Below are 20,626 nucleotides of genomic sequence, written 5' to 3'. Positions count from 1 at the left end.
CTTGAGACAATTAACTAATTCCGAACTTAAATCGACTAAGCCCTTCGGCTGATATACGGGGAACATACGTGAATCAAAAATCAGAATCAACTACAGAGAATGAGAAACCATTATGGTTACTTTGTCGATCGAAAAATCAAATCAATTCATTCATAATTTGAATCCGGGATACACGTTGAAATTGATGAAATTGATTTCGAGCAAATGTTGTTAAATAGATTTTAATGGTTTTATGTAGTCTTTGTGATGCCGCATCAAAGAATTTAATGTTTAATGCACCACAATATTATATCAGTTGTAAAAAATGTTTTAATACAAATGCTTGATATTGACGTTTTCCACCGAGTCTGACATTGATTTTATTCCTCATTTTACATCATATAAATCTTCTATTTATCTATTGTTTCTTGAAATTCCTTACGTTCAATGCTGTATATTATTTGTCATCCCTCATTCCGCTGAGCCACGTGGAGCATTATTAGCAGATTTTCCCGATTTAGGGGGATGCCAGAGGTGCCTCTGTCACCATCAGGATTTGAACCATAAACCAAAGTTATTCGCAGCTGCCTACTGCCTGTGATTGCCAGGGACAGTCCATGTTAATACCTCCCAATCCATGAGGGTGGATTCTTCTATGTCCCTCAAACAATTTTCTACTATCCCCTAATATTCGTTCAAATCCTTCGTTTTACCTCATTGTGTCCCTGAAAATTATCTTTTTTTGTCCCTGATGTGGTAGTAATCGATAATTCGGCATGTCTGGTTATTCTGATAGCTAGTTTTATATATTTCCTGTAATCGTAAGAAAACTGTTGCCCTCCTGCGGATGATAAGCACGGAATTAAGTGATGATTTTTATTTCCTACCGGTAATCAATTATAAACTGATAGTTGTAGAAGGAATGGTCAACTTTGAGAGATCTGGATATTTTCCTATTCTTAACAATTCCTATTTTTATTTCAATTGGTGATCGATATAGAGACATCATTCTACGGAAAATGGTTACGACAACATAACTCGAAAAACATCTCCGGGATTCTTCGAGATCACAAACAACATTTATTGATGTCTCTGTTTGGATAGATTGTTAATACTACGGATGAGGTTTCCTTCTATGTCTAGGGGCTTGTCACCTATTGACTAAATGACAATTTCTTCTACGGTTACTTTTTCCAGAAAAATTAAATGTTTGTGTCATGTATCTACATAGGTTAGTAGTCAACATGAAGCCTGTGCCTCCAGGCGGTTTACAACTTGTGTTTGTGACGGCCCTTATCGCGAAGAATTTTTTGTCATCAAAAATTTTATTTTTGATTTTGTGGTTATTTCTGTTCAAAATAGCCACGCTCACTGGAAGACATTTTGGCCCAGGTCTAACTAGACCTCCAATAGAATTTAGCCCGCTTAATTAGAAAGTTCTTTGACAAGTGAAGCACTCGTTACTGAAATGACTTATAATTTGACCCGTGCTTTTTGGAATTTTTGTTCAGCCCTAATTTGGTCCATGTCAAACAGGTATGCATCCATCACCAGTGTGCGCACCTTCTACGGTCAGCTACGAAGAGACGTTCGGAAAAAGGAAACATTTTTTCAGAAACTTCTGAGGAATTAAATAAAGCGTAACAAACATCAAAACGTTTAATTTATTCACCTGTGGCAAATTGGTGTCGTTTAGTTTGAGCAACGTGAAAATCAGTGACGAAAAAACATTTTTTCTCCACACCGGCAAACGACCTTGAATGTTTGACCTAAATTATCATCGGCAGCATGGCAGGCGGATGAATCTCGTACTGCTCAAGATGTTACATAACATAACGAATAATCAATAGGCGAAAGAAGCAGATTGCTCACTGGCTCAGCAGCTCTCCCTGTATCGCTATCTTAGAGATATTTAAAAAGTGACACTATTATTACAATGCCGCTACTGATGCTGCTGATGCTGCTGCGCTGCTGCTGGCCGAGAAAATGAAAACCACTCCATTTGTAAGGTCGGCATGAAGAAATCACTTTCAGTCATGAGTTTACTGGGGGGAGGGGGGAGTTTTAACCTATTTTTACTGCGGAAAAAGCAAGCACAATGTAGATTGAAACCATTGTGTCTGTCGACCTGGAATATGATGGGATTAAACTCCGTTCTGTCATCGGTTTCTGTCTATAACTCGTAAAAAAACAATGTGCCCCCTCCTGTTGAAAAAATGAGGTCATTCATTGATTTCATTTTTTGTGTATATCATAATGATGATTGCATCAATGAAAATGCGAGCATACTTTCCATTGTCCTTATACACAGAGGTTGATTTATATAACAAAGACAGTTTATTTCAAAAGTATTAATTCACTTATGGTAACAGATTTTAAACTTTTTAAAGAATGAACAAAAATGATCATCATCAAAAGAAATATCTGGATGTCAATAATATTATCTGGTAACTGATCCAGTGGTAGTGTTTACGGGTTATCAATTGATCGATGACCTTCTCAGTCTTTCAATTCTATCGGACATTTTGATGTATATATATATATATATATATATATATATATATATATAATATCCATTGAAAAAAGTACTTGTATTTGAAATGACGTGAATAGTAGAAATTGTTTGAAAAGTTTCTTCACCTGTTTTTGAACTCCATGACCTCTGAGTGGCCGATCAGAGTTACCTACTGGTCAATCACAAACCCCGGTGACCTATAACTTACCTTTCCCCTAGACTATAGTTCAGCATCTCGGTATCCTGTCGTCATGGTTTTAGTCATCATTAGTTGGGATGTGGCCGGCCGAGCACAATGGACGCATTTATAAAAAACTGCTCGAATTCCATAGCAATGAAAGAAACATTCGAAATGGACCAAAATTGGTGAGTGGTTTTTAGCTTTGCGACGTTTTTATTCGAGCTTTTTGGTCAGGTATAGTGAAGCATATCGACTGAGGGAGACATTTCAGCTTATTCCCAGATATGACTTGAAAATAAACAGTGAAATATGGTTTTATATTTAATCATATGTTGTTAAAGATTATATAATTTAAGCCGGGCCTCGCAACACGTTTCATCGCAACGATCAGCAATAATTGTGTTACGAAGACCTGTTGACCTATTGGTCTTTAAGTGACTACCAGTGACACAAGTCGCAGTGAGTCACATGTACTACATACTGCGCAGACGCAACAGTCTGCGACTAGTCTTCCAGTCACATAAGCTGCTTTGGCGACTGACTGACTAGTCGCGCATTGTCGGCCAGTTGACCTGCAACTGATCATGTCACCAGTCGACCTACGTTTGTCTCAACGGTTTTGAAAAGTGCGTCTTATCGAGTGTAAATTACACGGACACTAAAGGCTCAGATCATTACAACACTATAATCAGTGAAGTGAAAAACATACGTACATGAATTGTTTAAAAAAAAGTTTTTAAAACGTTTATTCATTTCAATATGTAATATATTTGTGTTGTCACAGACTTTCCATTTGTTACCGATGTACAACTCGTGTTGAATCAGCTTAGCATAAATTATTTGCGGCGTGGAAACCAAAATTTCCCTGTGGTTTTATCTTGAGTTTGTCAAGTGTGATATGCGTGGTTGTTGGTAAGCTCCTGGATACTTTGAACGTTGATTCCACAACTGCACACACACTCACAGTCACACACATCTGGAATTGATGCGCAAATAAACAGAAGCTGCAACGTTGCAGTTGCAGCCCGTAGGTAGGAAGGTTAACCGCTTGTGAAAGGTTGACCCAAAAATGCTCCCCCGGATGTTTCGCAGTGCACATCTATTGTCTCAGATTGTAACTGCTCACAACAGGACTTACAGCGTGTACCGTGGTAGTGAGAGTCTCTCTCTCTCTGTTACAGCTGCTGTTGATCCTGTGTGTCCTGGTTCATACAATCTTCGTGAGAACGGACATCGAGTCGAGTCATCATCTGAGCTCCGATCTGGACTATATATATATATATATATATATATACATGGATTACCTGTAGCTTCTGTCTAATTCTTCTAATATTATTGTCGGTTGGAAGCCGACCGTCGCCGAGCTGCCACTCTATGATCCTGGCCAAAGGCATGAAATATCATTTCATTCGTCGAATTTAATTATGATTAAAAAGTTAGTTGTTCTAGAGGGCATCGTGGTTGGCGTGCGTGGAACGGATTAAAAGGTCATCGAATCACTCACGTGTTTTAAGTTCATCATCTCGGAATTTATCGATATTTGAATTTTGTATATGGAAGGAATGCGTATAGGATTATCATTGAATTTATTTTTGCGTGCGCCGCGAGTTCCGTTAAAACAGTCGGAGAGGTGATCTGGAATCGTGCGATTGTTTCAGCTGTTTATAACCATGAGAATTAATATATCGATTGTAGTTTTTTGCCGTGTGTCGATCGTCTATAGACCCGATAATCTGTGCTTCATCGAGATAAAAATCAATCTTTAAAAAGACATCGCACACGGCGCGCGCGGGTGTGCAGTTGAAACTTTATTTATCGGATAAGCGCGCGAGAGACCGTCGTAAAAGTTTTCGTGAAAAATTTCGAATATCATATTTTCGAGAATATCTCGAGATTTACTGTCGTCCGGTTGATCTAATTTTAAACGTTTTTACTCGATGAAGTTATCACCGCGTGAAGTCACCATGAACGTCGATAACCTTAATCCTTTTAACCAGTAAGTATTTTTTTGGGATCGAGTGTTAGAATTTTCCTAAATTCCAATATTAGAAAGTGTGAATAAGAAAAATGTCAAGTCAGTTCTCCATCAGTCAGTTCCTGGCATGTGGTGCTGATTTTGTGTTGCAGATTTCATTCGTGATTCTCTAAAGGAATCTGAAGTTGCCGATAGAAATTGTGATAATGAATAAAGTTGAGTTGACACAAGTACAAAATCCAGTTGAATAAACATTTGATTCGATTGATTGAGCGCTGCAGGTGTTTAATTGTAATAAACTAACCTGTTGATATTTACTCATTTGAGCCGAATCCATTGCGGCTTATGCACTTTTTTGAACTTATATCTGATTAATTCAACTTGTGGAAAAAGTAAGCTGCTACAAAAAAGACAATTTTTTTATGAGCTGTTTTTTTTCTCAGCTGTTGGTTGATTATTTGTTCAAGTAAAACATTCATCTTAACAACTGCTGTAAAACCACCTGTCCGAACATAAACTCAAACTGTCAGCGGTTGTGATGACTTGGAGAAGATTTTAAATCGGATATGCTGAGCTATTGTTGCATAAAGATGTATGTAATTCTATGCAGCGGTCCCCCCCGGGACCAGTAGTTTTAGGGGTAGCCCATTCGTTACATATCACTTAGAAGGTTTAATGGATGGATTTTTGCTTGCAGCATCTGCTTCATGTATTGAACCCGAGTTCAATTGTCTGGGAAATGTCTCCATACCCACATTGCCAATAAGTAACACATGTTTCCTGACATAACCTAGTTGCTTTTCAAACTTTCTAAACACTGTTACTTTCACTTGTGTGTGTGTGACAGTGTATGGTTAGTGGCTGGTTCTTAATTGAGATTTTTTTGTTTAGTTTCAGTCATTTTCACGTGATGTTGGATGCTATTTATTTTCATGTAATATTCATGTTACATTGTCAGTTATTTCAGTACTTATTTACAAAACCCACCTTCCTCTTCCCCTCCCCCTGATCATTTTGCCCCTTGTTCAATGCATTAATTTGTATTTGCTTACTGTTTTAGCTTTCGCACATTTTTGTTTCTATTTATTTCCTGTTTAATTCATGTGACTCTATTCGTTGATGTATAATGGATAAAGAGTCTTCTTCACTTTTTAAAACCTCACTGAAAGCGATGAAAGTAAAACCATCGAACCGTTGAATCTAATGGGGATAACTTTTCAAACTTTTAAAGGTAATTAACACAGAACTCGTACTCGTCGTATCTCTATCCTTGATAACGATGCATAACCAACATTTCACACTTTCCAGATAATGCAGAATTTTTATTGAAATTCATGTATATGATTTCCATATTATACCCTGGTATGAATTTGAATACATATGTTGTGTGATATGTATGTATATAAATGGGGAGTGCAATGAACGGGAGGGTGGAGGGGGGTTTGAAGGCACTGTACAGTTGTTGAAATGATTTTCAAATTTTCTCTTACTTTGCTTGTAGCCCGCTTATCCTGCATATAATGCGCGGAGATGATTATTTAAGCTCTGACGAATGGTCGGTAACTAAAACATTTCCATGTTCTAAATATCGTTCTTTCAGTAGTAGACCGTAGCGCCATCTACTTAATTCTCTCCCTTCCTCATTGTCCTTATTTATTCAAGATTTGCATGCGCTTTTTAATGACCGATATATTCCAAAAACATCGAAGGCATTTTTGCAAGTTTCTCTGACTTTTTTTCGTAATTTTTTTTTGGTCCCGATTCATAATTTTTGTTAACGACTCGTTTAAAAAGAATTTCCGGCGAATTGAATTTTCTTTCAAAAATTTTCCTGTAAAAATGTTCTATGGTCGTGTAAGAATATCGAACTGGGCTCCAATTACAACGTCGATAGTTTTCAATATGTATGACATAAAGCTATCGAAATTTCTATGACGCGAGATTAGAAAAAAAAACTGAAGATATCAAATATATGCATTTTTAGGAAAGAAAATGAGACTAAATATGAGATACTGTCGTTGAATTACATAACCATATTCAGTGTCATCGTCCAACATCTCCAATTACTCTGGAATATATGTATATATATATATATATACATATATATATATATATATATATATATATATATATATATATATATATATATATATATGAATTCTTTCATAATGTTTGTATCATTTTGCAAGAAATCATGATCGCGATGATGTAATTATTTCTCTATTCTCTGTATTTCGTCATCGATCAATTAATAAATCGTAATTGTTGTGTTTTCTTCGCTAAAATGCAAACCTGATAACGAAAAGTTGATAAATACAACAAAATACCCATTAAATCCAGTATGTTAATACCAAACGCGATTATACGACCGTCTTAGGCCTGGGATAAATTTAGCCCGCAACAACTTTTCACATGGGTGCCAAATGGGCTTGTGCCTGTTTAAAATGAATTGCAACTGGTACCAAATTGGCCCGGGCCAAATCGTCTCCATGTGATCGCGGCTACCATCAGATACCCTGTAATACCGGTAAAATATCTATTCTATTCTGGTGGTACGTACTAGAATGGATAATACTCTAACTGGCATCAAGGGGTTGGTTTTATAACTTCAATCCGGGATTAACTCAATTATAATATGATAACAGTTGAAGTAAAAACGTGGGTAATAATGAGTAATGAGTTTTGGTCAGTGAAGCTGAGCCGGTGTGAAACTAGCTCTGGTCACCGGTACAATCAATCCATCGCTGATCAGCTGCCGATCTGAGTGCTCTTATCACTGCTAAAACCATCAGTGACGTTGTCGCCGATGAGATCGCAGGAGTTTACACAATCCGTTCTAAGGTCGTAGCCAATCAACACTTTGTATTTAATCACATGGTATTTTTTATACATTTAAAATGGCATGGGCCAAATTTGACTCAGGCCTGATCTGTGCATCGTGATCAGAATCGCGACACCTCAGCGTGTGCGCAGATGAGGAATCAACTATCTGAAGATACCTCACTCAACGTGTGCCCAGATGAGGAATCAACTATCAGAAGACACCTCACTCAGCGTGTGCCCAGATGAGGAATCAACTATCAGAAGATACCTCACTCAACGTGTGCCCAGATGAGGAATCAACTATCAGAAGATACCTCACTCAGCGTGTGCCCAGATGAGAAATCAGCTATCTGAAGATACCTCACTCAGCGTGTGCCCAGATGAGGAATCAGCTATCTGAAGATACCTCACTCAGCGTGTGCCCAGATGAGGAATCAGCTATCTGAAGATACCTCACTCAGCGTGTGCCCAGATGAGGAATCAGCTATCTGAAGATACCTCACTCAGCGTGTGCCCAGATGAGGAATCAGCTATCTGAAGATACCTCACTCAGCGTGTGCCCAGATGAGGAATCAACTATCGGAAGATACCTCACTCAGCGTGTGCCCAGATGAGGAATCAACTATCAGAAGATACCTCACTCAGCGTGTGCCCAGATGAGGAATCAACTATCAGAAGATACCTCACTCAGCGTGTGCCCAGATGAGGAATCAGCTATCTGAAGATACCTCACTCAGCGTGTGCCCAGATGAGGAATCAACTATCGGAAGACACCTCAATCAGCGTGTGCCCAGATGAGGAATCAACTATCGGAAGACACCTCAATCAGCGTGTGCCCGTTATAGAATATAGTTATGTTATTGCTATATCGTGATCAGTAGTGATTATACCAATCAGAAATGGTTGCTTCACAAAAAAAGAAACTCACGATTCTGGGTTAACACTTAGTAAGCATTCAGTGACAATTTTTTACGCGACCTCGCGACCTTTTTCCCGTACGTGCTTCAGCTTGTTAATCAAAATTCATGTAATATAACCCAATTAAGATAATTGTACCTATGTCATTAATTAGTGATAAATTCACACACAGCCGTGGTGATGATGATGATGACGGCGACGATGAGGATGATGATGATGTGTGTGCGTGTGTGTAATCTTCGGTTGTCATTCACGATTAAGAGTAGGAAAACACTCGATGTTGAGTTTACTATTACAGCTGTGATATCTAATACGCAGACTATCATTACTATTTGTGTCCCGAAAATATCGAAGTATTCTCGATGTCGGAGTTGCCATTTTTATCGTGAAAACTACCTTCAAATTTGGTGTAAACTACTCGGCGATGAAAGATATCAGGTACCGAGTTCTGATAAACAAGGGATATTTTTGGAGCCATTTTAGCTACAGCGGCAATTTCTGGCACATCCTGCATATAATGCTTGTTACTTTAGCTGTATTACTAGATAATTATATTATACATGTATGATGATGTAGATACGAGTGTGATCGGCTTCCTCTTATAATAAAAGCGAATAGATTGACAAAGTGGTGACGTCCTGACGACGTGTCAACCTCTTGTCATATTGTCTCTCGTTTTATCATGCAACCCGTTCCTAAGTGGTCAGAATTTTCATTACGTCGATGTCTTTTAGCAAATTGCATCGTTAATTAGTGATTAAATGTCTGGAAGACTTAAGTGAACTGGACTGTCGCGCGTTGAATGTGTGATCTGAGTATTCCGCTAGATTCTAACGTGTTTTGATATCGCTGTCGTGTGTGTTCATCAATGCACATGCGTTATTACACGCTTGCCACAGCTCCCTTTATGCAGGGGGCGTTGTGTTCTAGGCTGAGTGGGGCGTTGTGTTCTAGGCTGAGTGTGTATGAACATTGCTCAGTGCAAAATGCGTACGCAAGCAAAATATGTACGTATGCCTTTAACTGAACATAGACTAACTAACTACACAAAATTTGTTTTCTATTTATGAACCCCTTGTGTTCATTTATTGTACTGTTTATCCACATTGAACGAATTCAGTTTTTAGATTTGTTTTTAACGCGCTAAATTTTGTCTAATGCCGCATGTTTTAGCGAGAATTTTCGACGAGAATAGAATTCTGTGCGCGAACTGCGAACTCGAAACCGTTTCCTGAATTATGGTATTTTATTACATGAGTCAAAAGGCAATTGTCCGCAACTAAATGGTACAAGTTACCCATGAGGAATCCAAGATGGGGCAGATGTCGGTCGGGGCTTCTGGAAAAATCTTTAAATAAATGTAATGTGAGATTTCGCTTAAAATCATGGGTTTTTATCTTATGCATTAGCTTGCGGATAGTAGAAAATCGTATGTGTAAATGTAATTGGGGTTTGTGGCAGGAGACGATCTGCTCGGTTCATCTCGTTCCAATTCTGCAACAATTTAAAATTGAACTAATAAATAAATTTTCAACGACAGCGCCATCACCAATTACTGAGTAGAAAAGTAAGAAAAAAATCAATCATATTTTTATATTCGGTGGTTCAGGTGATCTTATATGGATTCAGGATTCTCAATATTCAGTTAAAAGTTGATCAAAAATCGAATTATTTTGTACAACACCGATGAGTATTTGGTGGGATTCCTGGTATTTAACACAATTTCCACGTTGTATTGTAGATCACAATGAAGTTAATTGATTTCAGATTGCGCAAATGAAACTGGCTCATAATTGATCTGTTTTCATCATCATATTATTAATATTGCAAATCATATATTTGTATATTTTTAGGTGGAATTTGTACAGTATAATGGCTGAGCGGCGAGACCTGTTTATGTGGGATGGAGCAGAGGTAAGACCCAGGTTTCTGTCCCTTATATCCATAGCCTAGTGTATAGTACAAGACAAATGTTGACACAACAAGAAACAGAGTTTGTTTTTACGCGTTTCATAAAGAAACAGGAAACGTGCCGAAACCATTAGCAATGATCACATGCAGATTCAAACTCGCTTGCCAGGGTTAGATTGCCCACGCCAACATAAGCCCTGGCCGCAAACCCTTCTATAACATTGCCCAAGATTTCTTGGGCGGACGGGTTGCCGCTTAGTGGCTACCAGTCTATGAATTAATCAGATGAGTTGTTTTTCACCGGCGGATTCATTACGCATCTGATTGGCTAGATATATAGACTGGTAGTCGCTTAGCGGCAACCCGTCCGCCCAAGAAATGGTGGGCAATGTAATTGACCAATGAAGGGTTTACGGCCAGCGTTTGTATCGGCGTGGGCTTCTGCGGGCGGCAATCAAACCCTGGCAATCATTGATGATTTGGCTCACACCTGGTCAGGAATTTCAGGCCGGGGCCTAATTTCGTTCTTGCGATGGAGGCTATTGTGTCATAATTATATGAAAATGGCAGTGACTTTGATCAGTCATGTGATTCACTCATTGTCATAGTTACTGCGTGTGTCTTCTATACAACAATCAAATCACTAAACAGTGGCTCCGATCCTCGTCGATCCTCGTCGATCCTCGGCGTCCTAGTAAAGTATTTTTGTTTGCTTGTTTATTTTGTGTTATAGACACCCGACTGGCTTCGTGTGAAGGCACAGTGCTGTTTGATTATCTTCCAGAAAGATGTTTTCTGTTTCATTTCACTGTTTGCAGCACTGTTTCCATCGCGGTTTATAGTGACCATTTTTGCTCGATTATCAGATTATCTAAATCGCGACAAATCTTCGGCTCTTTGAAAATGCTGCTTATTTGAACACCTGTCCGATACACGATGGCTTCACAGCTGCAACATGTGTTATGACTTTTTGCTGCAATTCCACATCATTGATTTATATTCAAAAATATGTTACACCAGCTACAGATATCTCTTTATACAATCTAGTTGAGACTGGATATTATAGCCGCGATCACACGGAGACGATTTGGCCCGGGCCAAATTGGCACCGATCAGGCTCGGGCCAAATTTGGCCTGTGCCTAATTAGAGAGTGCACTCACACGTAAACCATTCACTCGATACTAAACAATGCTCAAACAAAGCGAAGTGGATCATTTCCGGTGCCAGTCGCAATTCAAACGCAATCATTTGGCTCGGGCCTGGTCCGACGTTTTTGGTCGGGCCAAATTTTGCCGGGCTACACAGGCTCGGGCCCATTTGGCACCCGTGTGAAGAGTTGTTCCGGGCCAAAAATGCTCGTGTGATCGCGGCTATTGCAACTCGATTTTGACAGATTTTTGCGAGCTGCCCTATTCGCAAGATCGGGATCGAACTTTCGATTTGTTTTCTTATTTTAAAACAATACTATGTTAAAACTGTTGCTGTTGATTTTTGGAATCAGCTGTGTCTGTTAATTAATTCTAAGGGAATTATCTGTAGTTAATTCTAAGGGAATATCGGTCCATATCTCTCAGTTAATTTGATGTGTAAGAACCTTTCTAATATCATATATATCCAGGGAACTTGATTTAACATGTGCTCCAGATGTGTTGGGCGTGTATATATATATATGTGTATGAGTGTTTCAGTGAGCGGCTGAGTTGTGCTGCCACATTTCATTGGTTAATGAATGCTAATCCAATACCGGGTTGAGGGTGTCACCGATACATTATCTAGCTACCAGATGGGAGGCTCACCGATCATCTCGGTATACAGTCGTCAGCGCCCTCTCGCGGCGATGCCGTACACCGACGACTCAATTAAAAACATGATAAAAGTCATGAAAAACTGGTTGAAGTTTACAGTCGCGTGCTGTTGATGAGACGTTTCACTACGATCTGCGTTCAACTGATCGTCAATAATCAACCGTCGTCTCTGCTTAGTTTTTGTTTAATCGCTTAAATTTTGATGATTTTTCTTCGTCGCGTGATTGTCGCGTGATTGTCGTTTATTCGTCTGAAAATTTTGGGAATGTTTTTTTGGAGAAGCGGTATTGATTGGGATGTTGTTTTTGTCGTATGCGTCGCGCGCGCCTGTGCGTGCGTGCGCGTTTAGAAATGAAAAATTGTTGTAATGATTTTTTTGTCTGATGCATCGACAGTCAGCTTCACAAGTGGTGCACTGTATGCGACTAGACCTTATTCAGACAGGTTGAAATAATACCGATCGCGAGACACACGTTACTGCCACACAGACACACTGATATTATATAGTCGTTCGGCTGGCCGTTTAAACTGGTTCTTTTTTTGCGTTGGAGAAAAACTTCGGAACCCGCAAATGATGTGGAGGACAATAAACTAACATTGACTCGAGCTTGGATGGATTTTGAAACCGGCGAATTTTCCGACCAGAAATAAGTGATAATTGATTATTTTGAATGTATGTAAACATGGATGTGCACATATGAACAGATACTGAGTTCGAATTAAGAAGAGAAGAGACAGAGACAAGAGAGAGAGAGTTGAAGAAAGAGATTTTTTGTTAACTCACAATGCTTGGTGGAACTTTATTGCCAACCATGGATCCCGGATTTGACATGTTCCCATCAATGAATACAATGGATATGTTGTTGAGGCGATATCAGGTTAGAATAATGGCAATTTTTTATCTTGTATATTGTTGTTGTGAACTATTTGAAGTGAAGGACCGGCTGGCCGCGTTAGTTTTCTTTAAATATTGAAACAAATTTCTGTTTAAATGTTAATGTCGATATAAAGAGAATTGGAGGAAACGACTTATCCGAACTGTGAAATATAAATGTGAATGATTATTTGTTGTTCTGCAGCAAATATTCGTTTATTCATTGCTTATTTTTGCTGCATTTTTCGTCAATAGTTCGATAAAAAATTCATTCATTCGTTCGATTTGATCCATATGTTTTTGATAATAGATTTTGAGCATATTTTAAAAATAACTATAGATTTCTCAATCTCGTTCTTAAATCCAACTGTGAAAATAGCGTGGATTCGATGCACTGTTCTCAGCTGGAAAAGTGAACTCAATTTGATTAGGGGTGAAATTTAATAAGGCTTTGAAACCTGGTAAAATTGTTGGATGCCTTGTAAAGAAATGCTAGAAATCTCTATATTGGATATGAAATTAGACGGTTACGAGTTCATTTTGGGTTAATGGTCAAATTTTAGGCCAAGAATCGGACTGATTCTAAACCCGGTTTAACTCGATTATTGAACCCAAAGTATTGACCAAACATAATCGTAAATCTTAAAACAGGTCCTAAGATGTTATATTGCCTGTAGAATCGAGATGCTCTTAAACTGATCTAAGCCGTGACTGCGTGATTTGGCCCTGACTATTTTTTTCCATTTTATAATGGCGATTGACTGCAATCTATTTGATCGGAAGATTTCGTTTGATTTGTTTTGATTAACCGTCCATTACAAACCTACCACAACTGCCAGTAGCGAAATGGAGGTTTGTGTTTGAAAGTTCTCGACCACACAGAACTAGTCTTAGTTAGAATACAATGAAAAATATACGTATTTGGAAATATACTATATATAAAATCAAACAGCGAATCTATGGAAGTGAATTGAATGATCAGTAATTATACAATGTCTTCTGTTGATTGAAGTGGGTAATTTCTCGTTCACTGCTCTCTCTCCTCGCGATCAACTTCTCATCTCAGCGAGCAATTTTTTAAAATTCAATAGTAAAATGGTTGAAATGGAAAGTGTCGCTACAGTGCCCTTCGATAATTACCCCCCTCGTAAAGGAATAAGTTGTAGCCGCCGCGGGCTCGTTACAAACTAATTAGCCAAACGAACCCGTTATTTAATACCTGTTTCGCTTATAGGCTACGTTTTATAATGAATGAAAAAGTCCTTTCAAACGGATGAAATGAATCGGTGTAAATCGTAGTAAAATTATGAGATGGCGCCTCTGACTGCTGTATCGTCAATATGTTGAACGGAGGAAATTTGGAGCGGTTTTTATGAAAAGCCTCGGGATCATGCCGTATACGGATAATGTGTGTTATCATTATCTAGATTCATTAGCAGATGTTTTGTGGTAATTCCATCGTGAAATGAAAAATATCTTTCAACATTCCCAAATTATAAATCATCTATTTGATTTGATTTATGATATTTCTATCTAGTTGAATTGGAATGAATTGTACCCTCGTTTAGAATGAAGTCGTCGTCGTGATTCCCTGTAAAAAGCTTTTTTTTAACTTATAGGAATCCATGAAATGGCGCAAATGACCAGCGATCAGATACCCTCTATTTCATAAACGATATCTCTTTCCTCAAGTTTTCGTGCCCTGTTTTGTCGTCGATGGTCTTAACATAGTTCATAGTTTACGAAAAGATTTTTTGAAAACCAATCCGTTTTTTAAAGTTCCCTCTACATTCATGAATTCGTATTAACGTTATTATTTGTTTAACAAACTTACGCAACCTAATTTGAACTGTTAAAATGTGTGTCTAGTGTACGGTGAGGGCTTAGGAAAACTTGCCAATGTCTGAATGTATATCGAGTTTAGTCTCGCGATCCGAAAAGCCATTTCGCTTTGTTTACGCGTCCGTTTTTTGGACAGACAATGTGTCGACGTATTAGGACCACGGGAGACCCGCGCCGGATTATATTGTCTTCATTGTGTAACCGATTCAAACAGCTAACGTTGAGAACGCGGTGAAATTGGGTCAACCCAGCGAGCTTTACTTGTTTTTGATAGGAATTCTTTTCTCGGTGTTGGTGCGTTAGCTAACACTGCCACAACAGACACTAGTGAAAAGAGGAAAACCCTACATACTTTCGTCTGCTGTTGGTACAACGCATATAGGTTAGAAGCCGTCTATTTTTAAAACCGTGCGTGTTTAGTTTGTTATATCACCGACGCTGTGCTGATTTGCATAAAAGCTAACTGTGTTGAAGCATGCAATACATTGAGCATTTTGATGACGCAAAAATTATCGCAAAAGCGGTGCTTCATCTGCAGGTAAGATATGTTTCGAAAAAAAATAAAAACGTTTGTGTTTTGAACGCCGTTTCGCGATGGATAACTCGGGATTTTTACCAGTTGAGTAGGTTTGTCGGATATTTATACGAGAAAATGAAATGTCGCGAATGGTTCGTGTGCGTATGATTTTTTCGCCATGAATGACGTAGGAAAGTTTCACATTTACGCAAAAAGTTTTCCGGGTGAATTTTTAAAGATTTTTCCTGAAGTAGATTACGGTGGTGTTGACAGCGTATGTCACAGATGAATAGTCTATATGTATCACGTTAAAAAAACTAACTTCGCGCTTTCATTCTATCAGTTTTTACCCTCGGAATCTTTTGGATATTTTATGGTAACAATTTTTAAAAGTAAGTAATGGCGGCGTTCGGTCGATATGAAGAAAACAAGATGGCGTCTCTTTTCGACCTCGTAAACGCATTAAACCCTCCTTAAATCGGTAACTGAAACGCAGTTGATGTTTTCGCAAACGTTTTGTGGCTCGTCGTTTTTTTGGTACAAATAATAAACAATGAAACTACATGTAAAATGGCGGGTGGTGGATTTTTTAAAATCCTATCTTGTGGAGCTAATTAAAGAGAAATTAATCGCTAACGTTTCACTTCGATTTTGGAAATTATGCATTTGGTTGCGATATAAAAAGTGAATCTATCTCGGAATTGTTCGTCTAAGTTTTCTGACCTGCGAGGGAGCCACTGTCATCAGATATACTTTTTGTACGCCGTAACTTCATCAACATTTCAATTGTTTTGATTAACAAATCTGTATAAGATAAGAATAGCGAAGAGCTCTCGTAATACGTTTAAGAAATGATAATAAGTGGATGGTAATTGTTTTGTTTGTATGAATGGTTGTTCAGCACAGCTCCCCATCTCCGCAGCATTTGTGGTTTTGTTCCATTGTTCAAATTTTCAAACATTTCTCGTGACGACGTTCAACTGTTTCGTACAACCATGACTTTGTCGATTCAGTTTTTGTGTGCTTGAAAATCGACATTTTAAAGAAAATAGGATGGTCCAAAACCAAATGAAGATTCTATGCATAATGTTTTACTGATGATAATAATAATAGTAATTTTATTTGAATATTGGTAGGAGGCTGAGCAATCACGAGATCATCAATATCGAGCTGAAGTTTTGGATAGAGTGAGCCTCATGTGCTAGCCCTAACCCTAACCCTATGCTAACTGAAACCCTAAATAAGCAACCTGATAAAATTTAGAATGAATTAGTGAGTTGAAAGAAAACCACTGCAATAATCACTGATCTCGAGAATGATAAATTATACTAAGATTGTGAAATATAATATCAGTGTAACACATGAACAGCAGCTTACATTCAATCAATATGAAAATATCTATAGATGAATATTATTGTCAAAAATGTATGTACCACTCCTGCGTATTATAAAGAATATTTCTGAATTCAGTCGTTCTATAAATACCTTCAGGGAAACGGCTAAAAACAATAGAACTTCCTCATGTATCGTCACTCCTCAAATTCATACAATCGATTTCTTCCTTTTACACATACACAGATAATTGTCAGTTTTTATTCATTATTCAATTTACTGTTATATATATATGTATATATATTTAGGTAATTCATATGAATAATTGTTTATGGAGGAATGTTTATGTTATATATATTTACACATAATCTGCCCGCTGTAGAATCCGTGTTGTCGTTAAACAGCTGGATTTCAAAAGTAGAATTTGTTTTTCGAGGGAAAATTTGCTTGACGAAACGTGTATTAAAAAGGTAATTGTTGCGCCGATTTCGCTGGTAGGGTCGCCGCGGGTCGACGTAATTTCAAATCATTTTCCGATCATTTGTTTGATGAGATATTTTTGTGACGTTAGCCCGCACGGTGCCCGCGCCCACGACTTGAGTTTTTACTTAAAAGATTTATAGTTTATCGCTACGATGTGAAAGGTTACTAACTTCCGGGTAGTTAGTGGGCATGTTGTTTTTCAGAAATCCACGACATCTGGTTATGTATGGATTTGTTATTTTTGAAGGCAAAAGTTGTGTAGGCCTAGCCAAGAACACGGGAAAACTTTTTCTCGGTCGATATGGAGCAATAGATAGTTATACAATTTATATCTGCTCGTCAAATGTCGCCGTTTAAAAGCCACAGACCAAACATTTTCGCTAACATGTTTCTTCAATCAAAATTGTTCGGAATCGATTTGAAAAAGGAAAGGGTTTAAACTGTTTTGTAAACGGCCTCACAAAAACCAGCATTATCTCGGTTTCGGGAAAAAATATAAATGATAAAGCGCTCGGCCCGTTTGAAATTTCTTCAATTAAAATTTCAGTAATCGATTTGTTTAACATCGAGCAGTTTACGATGTATTTTTATCTTGAATTTGAGCTCCATTTCAATAAAAACCTGTAACTGAAACTTTATGAATTTTTACGATTTATTTCTGAAAAGTTCAGATAAAAACTTTTCATTGAAAATCATTCGTGAGCATTGAATAACTACAAATATAAAAAGATATAGCTACAATTCCTCTCATATTTAGGGATAGTATAGTATAGTATAGAATAGAATAGATTATTAGTCAATTAAAAATGAGTCACAAATTGAATGGATTACTGTCTATTATTTCTATCTATGGTTTAGAATTCTGATTAATTTTTGCAATCAAATCATTAGAAAATGGAATGAACTCTTGGGGGGATCGGGTTTTGATAATGGGTTGGTTTTATCGTCAAATATTCAATACTCCTCCCGATGGTAGACTGAATGAACGCCTGAGGACAGTCACCATTAAACCAATAGAGTGCGTTCATTTTACCGTGACCAGTGAATGACCCTGAAACTTGTCAATCAATATACTGTTAAGCTTTTTTGAATGAAGTTTGATTGACGTGGAACTGATAGGTGTGAATTAATCCCTGGAAATAGCTCCCCTGCGATTTCATCGCATTATTCAAGCCAAAAATATATTCGATAAGATTTTTGTCTCGAGCAAAACGCTAAGGGGCTTAGTTTATGAGAAACAATGAGGCTTGGGGCGAGTGAGGATTCTGTTCAGTTTTAGTGATCCATTCAATTTAAGATTCACGCCTTATTAAAGCATTCAGTAATACAGAATATCAACTGTAACAACTGTAACACCAATTGTTATCAATGTGTCTAAACAATATTGTAGCAATTTTAATGGCGACAAAAAAGTTCGAGGCTAGCGCTAGCGCCTCCTATTGGCGGATGTATACACTAAAAGATAAGGTTAAGTCAATGATGAGTTAAGAGTATATTACCTCAGATCAGTACTTAGTAAACTGTTATACTCCCGATACTGACTGATGACAGGATAGTGTGGATAGTGTGGATACTGACTGATGACAGGATAGTGTGGATAGTGTATCCCGATACTGACTGATGACAGGGTAGTGTGGATAGTGCGGATACTGACTGATGACAGGATAGTGTGGATAGTGTGGATACTGACTGATGACAGGGTAGTGTGGATAGTGCGGATACTGACTGATGACAAGATAGTGTGGATAGTGTGGATACTGACTGATGACAGGGTAGTGTGGATAGTGCGGATACTGACTGATGACAGGATAGTGTGGATAGTGTATCCCGATACTGACTGATGACGGGATAGTGTGGATACTGACTGATGACAGGATAGTGTATCCTGATACTGACTGATGACAGGATAGTGTGGATAGTGTGGATACTGACTGATGACAGGATAGTGTGGATAGTGTATCCCGATACTGACTGATGACAGGATAGTGTGGATACTGACTGATGACAGGATAATGTGGATAGTGCGGATACTGACTGATGACAGGATAGTGTGGATAGTGCGGATACTGACTGATGACAGGATAGTGTGGATAGTGTGGATACTGACTGATGACAGGATAGTGTGGATAGTGTGGATACTGACTGATGACAGGATAGTGTGGATAGTGTGGATACTGACTGATGACAGGATAGTGTGGATAGTGTGGATACTGACTGATGACAGGATAGTGTGGATAGTGTGGATACTGACTGATGACAGGATAATGTGGATAGTATATCATCTTTACGCAACATTTCAGTTCATTAGAGAAACACGGCAGCGATCAAAGAATTGGAAGCGCGTATGATGTGTTTCAGATTAACGCGATTCACCAGTTTTTCCATCGCGCTAACAACTTTTAAAACGCGCATCTTTTGCTCGGATTCAGATAATTACGTATAACGATTATGTGACATAATCTCGGGACCATGAACGACCGATTATGTGACATAATCTCGGGACCGACGAGGGCTAACTGTTGGCAACTGTTGGTGCGGCTATGAGCGACTTTTTGATTCGATGACCTTTGATTCCTCTAGAAATTCTTTTCGGTTTAATCTACATTTTTGGGCATTGGTAAATCTGAGTTGGATATGGAATTAATTCCAAAACAAGATAAGCTTTCCTCGGGGGGGGGGGAGGCAGTTTTGGTTGATCGGTATCCTCAGCCATGTTCACACTTTGCTATTTAGAACGGTTAAACCACCAATAAAGAATATTACAAAAGTTCACGCGACAATTAGTTTGACCGGTCAAAATTTGGACTATAAGAACCAAATTATTTGCTATAGTTTTTGTCTAAGTCTTCGCGACTCTTCCCGTTGTTTATTCGTTTGCGCGAATGATAAAATACGCGAGTACAATGATATCTGGTATGCTACGGATTATTCAGATGATTACCTGGTGCTGCATGAGGAGCTGCACGAGGTGCTGCATGAGGAGCTGTACGAGGTGCTGCACGAGGAGCTACATGAGGAGCTGCACGAGGAGCTGCACGAGGTGCTGTACAAGGAGCTGTACGAGGAGCTGCATGAGGAGCTGTACGAGGTGCTGCATGAGGAGCAACATCCACAGCCAGTCTACCTGCATATATCTTACACATCGATTATATTACATCACATCCAGCAGTATAACGTAATGACATCGGTGTCATCATTTCCTTGAAACGCATCTATCCCGATCCGCTCATCCATCCATCCACCGATCCATCCACCGATCGGGTTGTCGATAATGTTTTCCAACGTACAAAAACCATAGACGAAAGATTTTGATGTTCGCCACTTAACCATTCTCAGATATCAGTTGGCTCTTGTTTCCTACAAAAATGTGTTGTTCGTTCATTGGCTTTTTTCATCACTGAAAAAATTCAACCATTTCACTGTTCGGTGCAGCCCTGCGATGACACGAGTCATCGCAGGAGATATCTGTC

At 38.4% G+C, this 20,626-nt stretch overlaps 1 protein-coding gene across 4 annotated transcripts in view; it reads left to right on the top strand.

Annotated features, from left to right (window-relative positions):
* The window catches only part of LOC141908629 (uncharacterized), a 94,009-nt gene that overhangs the window by 35,114 nt on the left and 38,269 nt on the right, over window positions 1–20,626 (top strand). For all 4 annotated transcript variants that reach the window (XM_074798737.1, XM_074798738.1, XM_074798736.1 and 1 more), the window contains exon 3: window positions 10,245–10,305. In XM_074798737.1, the coding sequence (XP_074654838.1) occupies window positions 10,245–10,305 (61 nt within the window). The remainder of the gene's footprint in view (window positions 1–10,244; window positions 10,306–20,626) is intronic.

This window comes from Tubulanus polymorphus, chromosome 7, assembly GCF_964204645.1.
Source record: "Tubulanus polymorphus chromosome 7, tnTubPoly1.2, whole genome shotgun sequence".
NCBI classification, from domain to species: domain Eukaryota; kingdom Metazoa; phylum Nemertea; class Palaeonemertea; order Tubulaniformes; family Tubulanidae; genus Tubulanus; species Tubulanus polymorphus.
The sequence above is the reverse complement of the archived record's forward strand: the minus strand, read 5'-3'. Positions and strand labels throughout refer to the sequence as shown.